The sequence below is a fragment of the Symphalangus syndactylus genome, chromosome 13 (assembly GCF_028878055.3).
Source record: "Symphalangus syndactylus isolate Jambi chromosome 13, NHGRI_mSymSyn1-v2.1_pri, whole genome shotgun sequence".
NCBI lineage: Eukaryota > Metazoa > Chordata > Mammalia > Primates > Hylobatidae > Symphalangus > Symphalangus syndactylus.
In genome coordinates this window covers 106206935-106221499 of record NC_072435.2, presented here as the reverse complement: position 1 = coordinate 106221499, position 14565 = coordinate 106206935, and the positions used below count along the sequence as shown (strand labels likewise).

Genomic DNA, 14565 nt, shown 5'->3' with positions numbered 1-14565 from the left:
GGAAGCTCGGCCTGGACTGCTCTCTCCTTCCCACAAGCAACCCAGGGGAGCCTCAGCGATAAAGAGCAGTGCAGCCCACGCACATGGAGAGAGGAATAAATCCACCCTCTACAGAACCAAAAAGGATATCCCTTATGAGGCTGGAATCCAGCAGCTAATGGGAGCCCCACGACATAACCAGGGTTTCCACTGAGAGGGACTGGCTTGGTATTTTCCTGAAAGACAATGCAGAAATGCCCCCAAATAATTCTCATTTTAATAAGGAAATGGCAGGGAGAAAAATGCTTCTTTCATAATAAAATCTGGAATTACCAACCAATAAAAGAATTTCTCCCTCCCTACTCAGAACTATAAATACATCTGCCAGGTGTAGGAGTACATCATACTGTAAAAGAACAAGCTAATGTGGAAGGGAATCTTTTCCTAAAACGAAAAAAGATACAAGGAGAATGCTTGGTTTCATTACAAATGCACAGGCTACACAAAGCCCTCTGTTCACTACAAAGGCTTGGATGCAATACTTAGAAATTCAGTTTTATCCACTGAGAAGTCATTATTTCTTTTTAACTTGGCAATTAAATACTTATGCCAAATTGATCAACCTTACCTGAAGAAAATGAATTTCAAACTTTTGCTGCAGTGGGACCACTACGCTGCTAACTGTCCCCAGAAGGAATGAGAGATCAGCTTTGGTGACTTCACCTGCATCTGTGTATGTGAGGCTGTACTTTACCTAAAAACAAAATGATACTCTAAATATACCTGTTCCATTACATTTCAGAAGCTGTATGAATAACTGAAAACACCCATAGATAGCAAATCTTTCCCGTTTCTCCATGTGTTGAAGCCTTGCTCTGCTGTCCAGTTGGATTATGAGAGGTGTTCCCTCAGCACCACCCCTAGCAGACAGGGTCATCTGAGCCACTCTGCCCAATTACAGAAGTTCCACATAAGCTGGTCCAAGCAGAATGTAATAAGCCTATCTCTGCAGAGGAAACGTGTTAAAACAAAAACAGCAACAACAAAAATATTTTGATGTATTCCGGCAAGTCGCCAAGTTTGTGGAGACAAGAGGTGTCCTTTGATGAGACAGCAGGAAGATAAGCAGGCAGCTGAGCCAAGAAAAGCCACACCATAGGCTGAGCAGAGCATCCTCGGAGGGCGTCCAGTTACCCCAGTGCAACAGGAGGCTTAAATCTGCCACAGACAAGCTCTCAAAGCCAAATTTGGCACCTACCTCAAGAACAACATTCATGCAATGGCTAAAGTGTCCAGCGTTGACGAGAGCCGGCTGCAGCACATTAGTGTCTTCCCGTCGGGTGAGTGTTTTATTTAGAGACTGAATGACGATGGACTGAACAGTGATAGGGACCTGCAGAGTGAAGACCTGGAGTGTTGAAGACGCTCTACCCAGGGAGGATGGGCTAAAATAAAAACCAACTGGAAAGAAACCTCCCCTGATATATGGCCAAGTAGGGGGAAGCATGCTACACAACAATGTGTATACTATGATCCACATTTGCAAAAGTAATAAACATATATACATTCACAAAGAAAATACTTGAGAGGATACAACCAAAACTTTAAAAGTAGTTACCTCTGAAAACATAAAGTTTACACAAAAACTTGTACACAAATGTTGGCACAGCTGCACTATCATAATAGCTAAAACCAAAAACCACCTAAATGTCCATCAACTGATGAATGGATAAATACAAAGTCTAGCCTTACAAAGGCATATGACTCATCCCTAAAAATAGTACTAATACATGCCACAGTACAGATGAATCTTAGAAACATGCTAAGTCATAGAAGCCAGACACAAAAGGCCACAGTTCTAATTCCATTTATACGGAATGTCCAAATAGGCAAACCCATGGAGACGAAAAGTAGATCGGTGGTTGCCAGGGGATGGGGGACAGAGCTGGGGAAGAATGAGGAGTGACTGCTAACACAGGGCTCCTTTTTGGGGTGATGGAAATGTTCTGGAATTAGTGGTGATGGTTGCACGACCTGTGACTATACTAAAAACCACAGAATTGTATACTTTAAAATGGTGAGTTTTATGGTATGTGAATTATATCTCAAATACACACAAAACTCCATCACACTGTCAAGTGCACATATATATCCTCACCTCCAAAACACAACTCCTGCACACTCCATGTGCACATTCACAAGCAGTCCCAGGATACATATCCTTAAGCCCCCACACACCCCTGAATATTCATTTGGCCCAATTTATACACAACTTCCATACAAGCGCAAGCATGCGCACACACACATACACGCACACACACACACACACACACACACACACACACAGTGGTTTCTCTGGGTGGTGGGATTATGAGCAACAAAAAACAGACACAGACAAACGTTTTCAGCAGCACCAGGGAAGCCTTGTTTATCCCAGTGCTATTAAAGGACATTTTGCATTCATGGCCACCACCAGCAGAGTAACAAGGCATCAAGCCATCCTCTAAAGGTAGCTGGGCCTCCTCGTACTATGGGATGAATCTGTCATTTGCTCTAAACTTCAATTCTTGGAAACCACTGTTGAGGAAGGAGCCTCATGTATCTATTAATAGTTGTTTATACCACTTTGAACTTACACTCAATTATGCACCATGCTGTTTATAATTCAAAATGACCAAGTATTTAAGCAGTTATTTTAGAGATAAATAAGCAGTCCTTAAGTGTCTGCTCCCATGACCGAGAAGACCTGTGAGTCAAAACCTCTCATAGAAGAAAGTGACATGACTCAGTAACAAAGACGTGAGCTGTCATGACGAGAATGGCAGAAGGGCAATGCTAGTCAGTGTGAGGCCCTCTGCATCACATGCCGCACCTAGGGGTTTCAGCATGGAGGGGGTCCTAGGCTGTGATTCAATTAGCTCTTGTTTAACACAAGGGCAACCCCAGGTTCCATACTCTGTGCATAGCAGCCCCTGATTCAGCAATGACACCGGGTTCCAAGAAAGAGCATAGCCTGCCATAGCAGCCTCTGCTGGAGCCACTTCCATGGTGTGTGCATGGAATTGGCAAAAACCAAAGGACTCAGTGTCAATGAGCTTTGGAGAGTCCTGGTGTCAATGGCAGGAGCTGCCCTCGTCTCAACAGCTCACTCAACTGTCACAAGAAGGAAACAGTAGGGCTGTGCTGATTTCCTTGATTCCTCTTCCACCACATACCATTCCCAAACCACACACTGGTAAAGAACTCCAGCATACTCAATGAAACTACAGGGCTACCCTGGAATCTTTCGCTGATGGCTCCACAGATACTGACAATGATTCCAGGCAATCATAACAGTCTTCACTTAGTGGGGAGATTAGAACCAATTTCTATACTCCTGATCCTCTAACCTTAAAATCTGCTTTTTAAGAACATTTTTAACAAATTCCTACTATTAGTTTACATGCTTGTCCTTTAGAGCACAACCTTTGGTGTCACACAGACCTAAGTTGGAAGTCCCAGTCTGCCATGTCCTGTGTGTCCACAGGATGCAAAGAAGGAAAGTGTGTGAAGCCTGTCACATGGGCTCACAGAGTAGAGCTGGCCCAGTATGGTGGTAAAGTATAAGGTCCCTGGGGCCAGACCACCTAGATCCCTGTCCCAGCTCTGCCACTTCCCAGCTGTGCAGCCGTGGGCAAGCTCATTCATCTCCTGTGACTCATCTGCCAGACAGTGACAGTAACTGAACCTACCTCCTAGGACAGCCAAGAGGATTCAAAGACGTCGGACATGTACAGCACTTAGAACAGTCCCGGCACCTGCTCCAAGCCTTCCAGTAACATCCATCACATTCCTCATAATAGGTCTTCCCACCCTGAATGGACCCACCTCCTTCCTAGTCATTCATCACTAAATACGTAACTCATTGAGTGCCCAGTACATACTGGACGCTGCATTAGAAATGAGGACATATCATATCATGAACAAGGCTGATAGGGCTGCTGCCCCCACAGACGGTTCCAGTTTTGAGTGGTAATATCCAAGCACCCTCTAGGGGTTGGAGGGAGGTGAGACCTAGCCCATTGCATGACTTTCACACTGCATTCCCGGGAGCCCTAGGGTTCTTCACTGGGACCAAAGAGGACAGAGAAGGAGACTGGGCAGGTGGAGGGCTTCAGGTCCCATCCCTGCTCCAACCAGCACAGCTCCACATTCAGTCTGTGTTACACTCTAGGGAGGGTTCCGCTTCAGACTGCATTTAAGAAAGGGTCTCTATAACTAAAACAAGTTTGAAAACACAAGTAACATCCATCATTCCTCATAATAGGGTTTCCCACCCTTCACAGAAGACGGGATCCAGCCTCACACACCGTTCTATAAGACCCAAAGTCACATGGCTATTTCCTTTCAAACATCTCCCTCAAACACGTTTGTATGCAGAGCATCAGTGAAGTCAATCACAGCCAGTGTATTCCCATCCCGAGTGCATCCCATGCGTAGATGCCACACCAGCACCTCATGTGCTTCTCCCACTTGGCCTTGCGTCACACCTCTGCACAGACGCTTACCATCCACTCAACAAAGGGAGACCACGGTGTCAGTCAGACAAGAAAATAATGGCAAAGCTGAGGTTTGAACCTAGGCTAGCCAATTCCACAGGGTGGGAAACTATGACAAAGCCACCAACTCAGGCCTCCATGGGGACTGTGTTCACAGGCAGGCCTAGGGTGCAAACCCTAGAATAAGGGGTGAGGGATCCACATTCCTTCTGACATAGCCACGAAGAGACCCTGGCATCCTGACCACAACCAAGTAGAACCCTGGGCTGGGCGATAAGGCTTTGAAAAGAACCCACCCTCAAATAAAGCCCTGAAGGTACACCACGGGGCACGCCTCCCACACGGTATGGACACCCACTGGCCAAAGTGGGACGGGCAGCATCCTGGGAGCTGGACAGCTTTCTTAACAAGAGACCAAGAAGGGAGCAAGGGACAGCCTTAATGTCTAGAAGTCAATCACACCCACTACTGGTCACAACAGTGGTGTCACTGAACCATGGAAGAATACAAAACCACAACAACAGAGGCAGCTGGAAAGCCCAGAAGTGTGACTCCCACTAAGGAGTTTCCCTACTGCACTTCTACTTGCTTTTTGGCAAATGTATTTGCTTTTGGCAACAAGGTCCCCTTCTAATTGTAACTGTATTCATTTAAAAGGGCTCAGAAATAAGACAGTATTATAAACTATCCTACTTTCTATTACAAAAATAAATAAATAAATACTCTTACCTTTGTTCTTGAATCAGGTACCTAGATAAAAAGAAACCACAAAAAATTGTGTTAAATAAACAAAAAGAAGTATTTTCATTGCTTTTTCAGATCTTGAGTTGAAGAGTATATTCATCTTATTAAAGGTTTCACAAAGAAGAAAACAGAATTTCCTTGATCAAGACTTCCCATCTGCATGTGTTTGAATCTATGTCCTAATCAAAGAGGTCACACTGCATTTTCCTTCTATCTTCATTTCCTCCAGGTGGAAGCTCACCAAGCTAGTCTCAGGAAGGCTCCATGCTCCAGGGTCATTATTGTATACTTCCACATGGTCTCACGGCCATAAGCACTGTGGGAAGCACAGTTCTTGTACTCCTGGTCACTCTCACTGCACCTGTCCTTGCTGGAAGGTCACCAATGCTTGCCCAGGCGATTTCCACAGCCTCCTAACTGGTCTTCCTGCCTCTGGCCCAAGCCTCCTCAATGACAAGCTCTTGCCTCCCTAGTAGAGCCACAGCTTTCTTTCTGAAGGGCCCACTGGGAAACGTGGTGAGAGAGACAAATAGACCTGTTTGTAGAGACCTGTGCTCAAAGAGAACTGTACCTGGATTCCCAAGGAATTACTTCAAGATAACTGTGAGCTCAAGCTAACTAGAAGAATTCACAAGCCTAGATGGCTGACTTACACAAGAGAGGGAGAGAGAAAATGAGGGGAGAGGGAAAGGTTAAATTTGATCCTAAAAACTGAAGTCCAGATAAATAATGGTGCCATGAACCACCCTACCCCTGTACCCCTCATAAAAAGGAAATTGGGAAGGGGACCCCTTTGACAATAATCGTATGTTTCTGGCGGTGGGGGGGGTTGTTTTGTTTTGTTAGAGACCAGGTCTCACTCTGTCACCCAGGCTGGAGTGCGATCATAGCTCACTGCAACCTTAGCTCACTGCAACCTTAGCTCACCGCAACCTCAGCCTCTTATGCTCAAGTGATCCTCCTGCCTTAGCCTCCCGAGTAGCTGGGACCACAGGTGTGCACAACCATGCCACAAAAGTTTTTTTTTATTTTTTGTAGGGACAGGATCTCATTATGTTGCCCAGGCTGGTTCTTGAACTCTTAGCCTCAAGTGATCCTCCTGCCTCAGCCTATCATATGGTTTTTAATCATTGAAAAAAGTCTTCTTCCCTTGCCACCCTCCATCTCATCTGTCATGTGGGCCAGTGGCCTCACTCATTTCTTCAGTTTAGGGTTCAATCACTGCAACCAGAGAGAAGGGGCCCCTTCATCATCGTGCCCACTTCTCCCATTTCCTGTTCTTTCCTGACTGCCTGTGTCATCTGCCAACCAGAAAGTGGATTTCCTCTTATTTTCTGGCCTGTTTCTGAGAGAGAGCCCTTTTTGGGGCTAATACGATTATTTCTGTCACAGACATGAAGATGTTTTTATGATTTCTAAAGTTTTTAGTTATTAGTAAAGATTTGTTTTTATTCAGGAGACAGATATTGGTTACCATCAAAATGAATGAAAGAAAAAAATCAAAAAAAGCAAAATATGAGCTAACTATATAAAAATAAAAATTATTTAAAGGATTATTTCAATAATCACTGATACAAAAGTACTGGAGAAATTTAAACTCGAGTATCAATCATGTACTGAAATTATTCTGTACTTGTCATATTTTAAAAGCGCAGAAAGAACAGAAACATACCTAATGAGTAAGTTCCACTTCAAAATAATTCTTACCCTCAGAATTTCCGGGCTGCTGTAAAAAGCCATGCTGAGGGCTTCAATTTCTTCACACTGTTCTAAATTTATTTTTCTGGTGCACTTAACAGCCTGGTTCACCAGAAACGCTGGAAATCATTAACATTCCCAAGGAAAAAAAAATAAAAAAGAGAAGAAATTTTTCAATTTTCCAATGGCAACTAAAAAATTTTAATCTAGGTAAAACTGTAAAATAAGTTACAACACAGATATACAATTTTGTTGTTGTTTTGTTTTGTTTTTTTTTTTAGTAGACACAAGGTTTCACAGTGTTGCCCAGACTGATCTCAAACTCCTGACCTCAAGTGATCCTCTCGCCTTGGCCTCCCAGAGTGCTGGGATTACAGGTGTGAACCAGTGCACCTGGCCTACAATGTTTTAAATTATTTTTCAAAAAGGTAATACATTCATGAGATTCAAAATTCAAAAAGTACAAAAAGATAATGAGTAAATCCCCCTCCAATTCTTGTCCTGCCCCCCAGCTACCACCAGTCCCCTTCTCCAGAGGCAACTGGCATGAGGCTTCTTGTGTATCTTTCTAGAAATATTCTATGGAAATAAAAGCAAATATGTGTGTAAAAAACATACACATATTTTTATTATTATTTCTTTCCCCTTTTGGAAACAAATGTACAATATATACACTATTCTGCCCCTCATTTTGTTCACTGAACAATATATCTTGGAGATTGGCCTGTCTTTACATGAAGCAGCTCCTCCTTTCTTGGGGATAATTAGTATTATATTATAGATGTGGCATAATTATTATACTAGTTCCCTATTAATGAACACTTAAGTTGTCTCCATCTTTGCTATCACCAACAATGCTGCAATCTATTATTTTGCATGTTGGCCAGCATTTCTGTAGGATCAACTCCTGGAAGTAGAACAGCTGGGTTGAAGAGCACATTCATTTGTAATCTGGATACAAATTGCTAAGTTGCCCTTCACCAAGGTTGTACCAATTTACAGTCTTACCAGCTATGTAGGTGGAGTGCCTATTTCCCCACAGCTTCAGTTTTTTTTAGTTTTGCCAATCTGACAGGGGAAAATGGTATCTCAGTTTGGTTTTTAGGTTTTGTTGCGGGGGAGGGGGAGTTGTTTTTGGTTTTGTTTTCTTTTTTTTTTATTTGAGACAAAGTCTTGTTCTGTCACCCAGGATGGAGTGCAGCGGTGCGATTTCAGCTCACTGCAACCTCCACCTCCTGGGTCAAGCAATCCTCCTACCTCAGCCTCCTGAGTAGCTGGAACTACAGATGTGCACCACTATGTCTAATTTTTGTATTTTTTATAAATACAGGGTTTCGCTATGTTGCCCAGGCTCAAACTCCTAATTTCAAGCAATCTGCCCACCTCAGCCTCCCAAAGTGCTGGGATTACAGGCATTAGCCGCCGCACCTAGCCTTTGGTTTGGTTTTAATTTACACTGTTCTTTGTGTGTGCAAGATTGTCTTTTCAGCAGAATACATTTTCCTATCATCCATTACTTAGCTTCTTCATAGTGAGGCCCCTTGGGGATGGGAGAGCCAAGCCTGCTGCCTTCCACTGCCTAGGGGGCCATTCTGCAAACTCTTGGAGGCTCCTGAATGGAGAGGAGCATAGGGGAGCACAGGCTGCAGGCCAACTGCATGGGGTCCATCCCCTCTCCACCACCGCCTGAGTGAGCCTGAACAAGAAACTGCACATCTCTGTTTCCTGCTCTAAAAAATGGAGACACTAATCTGGCCTCAAGGGATTACAGAGAGGATTTAAGGGAAAACACATGCAAGCACTTAACACAATACCCAGAACACACTAAGTGCTTAATAATGGTTAGCTGTTGATATGCTTTAGAACTTTCCAACAACTGGAAGTGTTAAACAATTGAGTGAGCTGTTTTCAGGTAGTCAGTTCCCCATCACTACAAGTGCTCAAGCAGTGACTGCATGTGGTAGAAAAGACTGGCCCTGGGTGGGAAATTGAACTACATGACCTTTGAGGCCTCTTTTAACCTGAAGATTCTGTTTTTAGTTACGAGGCCTGTTTAATTATGACTACTACAAATGTAAAGTATTAAGTTGGTGCAAAAATAATTGCGATTTTGGTCATTACTTTTAATGGCAAAAACCGCAACTACTTTTCCACCAACCTAATAATAACAGCAAATGTCTAAGGAAAGAAGAATGGCCACTTTCTTACCTGCAGGGTTATTATCAGTGCACAGAGATGATGTCAGGGACGAAGGAAATCTCAGAAACGAATCCGAAGTCTGCAGAGGAACCCCATACTGCAAACACAACAACCAACAGTCATTATGGTGTAATTAAGGTATTCATTCAACACTTACTGGGCACCCACAATGTGCCAAGCAGCACTGCAGGCATCAGGGACACAGTGATGAGCAAAAAACAGATGTGGTCCTTGCCCTCAAGAAGCTCACATCTAGTTGTGTCGCCATTTTTAAAAGGATGTGTGTTTCTGTATGTGCATGTTACTGTATTTGCAGGCTTCTTAGTCATGGAATTTCTCTGGAAGGGTACATGAGACAATGGCATAACAGTCTGCCTCTGCAGACAGAAAGTAGGTGGCCGGACACAGGGGTGAGATAATTATTTTTCGCTAGCATTAATTATTTAAATAACATATACAGTATACATTAAAATCATAAAAATCAATTTTTTATGAATCAATTTTATGAAAGAATGCCTTCTTTCCCAAAACCAAACCCCACAAAATTATTTTCCAATCTTCAAAACCCAGATTAATAGCTATTAGGCTTATAGCCAATTTTCTCAAACTTGAAAGTTTATCCAAATGCTTTAGTGCCAGCAGGAGTATGGGACACAACTCCTTCCACTCACTGGAGTTGGGAGTGTAAAGCACTGCAATTTTTCTGGAGGGCAATCTGGTATCAATATTTAAATTTTCCATTCATTTTTACCAAACTAACTCATTTATAGGAATGTATCCTAAGGATTTAATCAGTGAAGTGTACAAAAATGTATGTATATATGAGACTGTTCATTGTGGATAACAGCAAAAACTGGAAACAGGTCTGTTAAGAGTGGAACAGCTCAGATACATACACAGAAAAGAATATTTTGGGTTTGTTTGTTTGTTTGTTTTTGAGATGGAGTCTTGCTCTGTTGCCCAGGCTGGAGTGCAGTGACATGATCTCAGCTCACTGCAACCTCTGCTTCCTGGGTTCAAGTATTCCTCATGCCTCAGCCTTCCAAGTAGCTGGAACTACAGGCACGCACCACCACGCCCAGCTAATTTTTGTATTTTTAGTAGACATGGGGTTTCACTATATTGTCCAGGCTGGTGTGGAACTCCTGACCTCAAGTGATTTGCCCGCCTTGGCCTCCCACAGTGCTGGGATTATAGGCGTGAGCCACTGTGCCCAGCCAAGAATATTTTGTAAACTGCAGCTCTAGGCTGGGTGCGGTGGCTCACATCCGTAATCCCAGCACTTTGGGAGGCCGAGGCAAGCAGATCACCTGAGGTCAGGAGTTTAAGACCAGCCTGGCCAACATGGTGAAACCCTGTCTCTACAAAAATACAAAAATTAGATGATCATGATGGCAGGTGCCTGCAATCCCAGCTACTTGGGAGGCTGAGGTGGGAGAATCGCTTGAACCTGAGAGGCGGAGGTTGCAGTGAGCCAAGATCACGCCACTGCACTCCAGCCTGGGCGACAGAGCAAGACTCCGTCTCAAAAAAAAACACAAGACAACAACGCAGCTCTATCACTAGTTCTGACAAGTTACTTTCCTGTGCCTAAGTTTTTCTCATCAGGTAAATGGAGACAATGGTGCATCCCTCCCATGGGGGTGCATGAAGTAATGCCTGAAAAGCTCTTCACAGTGCCTGGCACATGGAAAATGCTCAATGGTAAATTTTATATTGACATGGGAAGATGCACATGATTTATCACTGAAAAAGGAATTTTCTAGAACAATGTGGATACCTATAAATCCCACTTCTATACAACACCATATATACATTATAATAGACATTTAAAAATCAGGAAGAATACACACCAATCTTTTCAAAGTGATTTGCAGTATGAATTTTAATGGATACAGGGATCTTTCAACTTTTACTTATATGCCTCTATACTTTGAACTTTTAGAACTAGTACATTTTGCTTTTATACTCTGCTTTTAAAAAGATGCTTCCAAAAGAAGGTTCATTCAGTTAATATGTGTCGCATTTAAAGGTGTACTACTGAACAGACATAAAACAGCACACATCTTCCACAATCTGTAAAACTAAATACAATTTTGAGAAGATGACCAGGCAACCAACCAATCTACTCCATGATCTCAGCAACATGCCTCAAGCATTTTGCTACATCTTTTAAGGTTCAGGAGAACAAAGAACTCTGAAGAGACAAATTACAAGTTTATCAAAGAATAAACAACCTTAAATCCTCTATTCAGCATTCAAATATTGTTTTATTTTTATAAGTTCTGGGATAACGGGTGCAGAACGTACAGGTTTGTTACATAGGTATACATGTGCCATGGTGGTTTACTGCACTCATCAACCCATCACCTACATTAGGTGTGTCTCCTAATGCTATCCCCTCCCCTAGCCCAACACCCCCTGACAGGCCCCTGTGTGTGATGTTCCCCTCCCTGTGTCCATGTGTTCTCATTGTTCAACTCCCACTCATGAGTGAGAACATGCGATGTTTGGTTTTCTGTTCCTGTGTTAGTTTGCTGAGAATGATGGTTTCCAGCTTCATCCATGTCCCTGCAAAGGACATGAACTCATCCTTTTTTATGGCTGCTTAGTATTCCATGTTGTATATGTGCCACATTTTCTTCATCCAGTCTATCATTGATGGACATTTGGGTTGGTTCCAAGTCTTTGCTATCGTGAATAGTGCTACAATAAACATACGCGTGCATGTGTCTTTATAGAATGATTTATAATCCTTTGGGTATACACTCAGTAATGGAATTGCTGGGTCAAATGGTATTTCAGGTTCTAGATCCTTGAGGAATTGCCACACTGTCTTCCACAATGGTTGAAATAATTTACACTCCCACCCAACAGTGTAAAAGCGTTCCTATTTCTCCACATCCTCTCCAGAACCTGTTGTTTCCTGACTTTTTAATAATCATCATTCTAACTGGCGTGAGATGGTATCTGATTGTGGTTTTGATTTGCATTTCTCTAATGACCAGCGATGATGAGCCTTTTTTCATAGGTTTGTTGGCCACTTAAATGTCTTCTTTTGAAAAGTGTCTGTTCATATCCTTCACCCAGTTTTTGATGGGGTTGTGTTTTTCTTGTAAATTTATTTAGTTCCTTGTAGATTCTGGATATTAGCCCTTTGTCATATGGATAGATTGCAAAAATGTTTTCCCATTCTGTAGGTCACCTGTTCACTCTGATGATAGTTTCTTTTGCTGTGCAGAAGCTCTTTAGTTTAATTAGATCCCATTTGTCAATTTTGGTTTTTGTTGCCATTGCTTTTGGTTGTTTTACTCATGAAGTCTTTGCCCATGTCTATGTCCTGAATGGTATTGCCTGGGTTTTCTTCTAGGGTTTATATGGTTTTAGGTCTTACATTTAAGTCTTTAATCCATCTTCAAATATTCAGTTTTAATTTTCATGATCTTTGATTTGTAGGCATGAACATTAAGTTTTTTAGTCTATAATATCAACTCTGTCTCAAGGAAGCCAGTTTTCCTGGTAACCTTGAAAATTAACTTACAAGGAAAGACATTTGTGATGGGATGAAAAGAATCAATCAAGTTCAGGCTCACCTCATATTTAGCAGCAGTAGGAATATCCAGTTTGGTTGTGAAGGAAATATATGATTCAGCATTCAATGTAAAACCATCAGATGTTTTCATCAATGTATCAAAATTGTTTTCATCAGGTACTTCTGGATTAATAAAGGATAATGCAGGTTTATCTGTTTTTTTAAAAAAAACAGTATTTTAAATCAGTATAAAATATATGTATAATACGTATGACCTATATAAAGGTTTTGGAAACAGTTTTTAATAGCATCAAGGCTGATGTAAAAAACAAACAGTGTCTTGGCTGGGAGCACTGGCTCACACCTATAATCTCAACACTTTGGGAGGCCAAGGTGGGCGGATCGCCTGAGGTCAGGAGTTTGAGACCAGCCTGGCCAACATGGTGAAACCCTGTCTCTACTAAAAATACAAAATTAGCCAGGCATGGTGGTGCGCACCTGTAATCCCAGCTACTCGGGAGGCTGAGGCAGGAGAATTGCTGAAACCCAGCAGGCAGAGGTTGCAGTGAGCTGAGATAGCACCACTGTACTCCAGCCTGGGCAACATAGCGAGACTCCATCTCAAAAAAAAAAAAAAAAAAGTGTATTTTTCCATATTCACTTCTCCCAGGATTTTTTAAAGCTTATTAAATAAACAGGACCTCCAGACTCAGCCTGCTTCTTCTAATAATGGGGAAGTAATAGTCTGTAGCAGCTACAAGTAAACAGCACAACAGAAGCCAGTAATAATCTGTCTTTTTCTCTAGCCCCTGGACTGATGAGTCTGCTGTATCAACCTGTAAGGAGAAGCTCTCTCCAGATGGCTATGGGAATGAAAGAATCTGATTTCTACTCTCACACAGCCACTGTGAAAGTCCTGGAGTAAAATGTGCTGTTCACAGAAGAGAGAGAAGGGAGCAGGCTGGCATGTTCACTGGGCTGGTGTTACGACAGAGAACCTGACAGTCACTGGCCAGTTATCACTTCAGATTACAAATCACACAGAGCATCTGCCTGTTTTCAATCACAAGAGAACAAAACCAAAATCTATAAAGATATTCTGAAAATATGAGAGTTTAATTGACAAATAAAAAGCATAAATGTGTCTCTGATCTTTGATATCCTGATAACATTTTACATGTACTTTGGATCTAAACATATATTTGAGCTAAACGCTCAGATAAAAATAAAGATCCTGTTTTCATGCAAATATTCTTAGTAAAAATAAAAGAAAAAAAGGAAATAGAAACCACAGGTAATGTTCAAAGCTGAGCCTGATTTTCAACCATTAAACCAGGAGGAAATAAAGTTAAAAAAACACATGTATATATAGAAACCTAGATTCCTATGTATGTCTGCATATTATAAACACCTTTGAGATAAGTATAAGCTTTCAAAAGACAACTACACAAGCATAATTACTTTTAAAGAAAATGTGCATGCCCATAGGTCTATAAAGTTACTTCCTATTACCTGTGAAATGGTCTCTAAAGATATACACTATACATATAGCAAAACATAGAATAATTGCTTTAAATCTAACTGAGGGCTGGACGAGGCAGCTCACACCTGTAATCTTGGCATTTTGAGAGGCCGAGGCAGGAGGATCATTTAAGGTCAGGAGTTTGAGACCAGCCTGGCCAACATGGTGAAACCCTGTCTCTACTAAAAATAAAAAATTAGCTGGGTGTGGTGGCGGGTGCCTGTAATCTCAGCTACTCGGGCGGCTGAGGCAGAAGAATCACTTGAACCCGGGAGGCAGAGGTTGCAATGAGCTGAGAACATGCCACTGCATTCCAACCTGGGCAACAGAGTGAGACTTTGTCTCAAAAAAAA

General features: G+C 42.1%; 1 protein-coding gene across 29 annotated transcripts in view; it reads right to left on the bottom strand.

Annotated features, from left to right (window-relative positions):
- Nucleotides 1-14565, bottom strand: part of TCTN1 (tectonic family member 1) — a 44500-nt gene that overhangs the window by 15306 nt on the left and 14629 nt on the right. For 16 of the 29 annotated variants that reach the window (XR_010114930.1, XR_010114929.1, XR_010114931.1 and 13 more), the window contains exons 4-10: nt 12752-12903; nt 9168-9255; nt 6969-7078; nt 5247-5267; nt 1238-1372; nt 608-733; nt 130-215 (exon numbers count right to left, since the gene is read on the bottom strand). Coding sequence is in view for 20 of the 29 variants with exons in the window: in XM_055235777.2 (XP_055091752.1) it covers nt 130-215; nt 608-733; nt 1238-1372; nt 5247-5267; nt 6969-7078; nt 9168-9255; nt 12752-12903 (718 nt within the window). In the remaining 9 variants the exon portion in view is untranslated. Of the gene's footprint in view, nt 1-129; nt 216-607; nt 734-1237; nt 1388-5246; nt 5268-6968; nt 7079-9167; nt 9256-12751; nt 12904-14565 lie in introns of all 29 variants that reach the window. The other 13 variants (XR_010114936.1, XM_055235785.2, XM_055235789.2 and 10 more) reach the window with 3 other exon arrangements.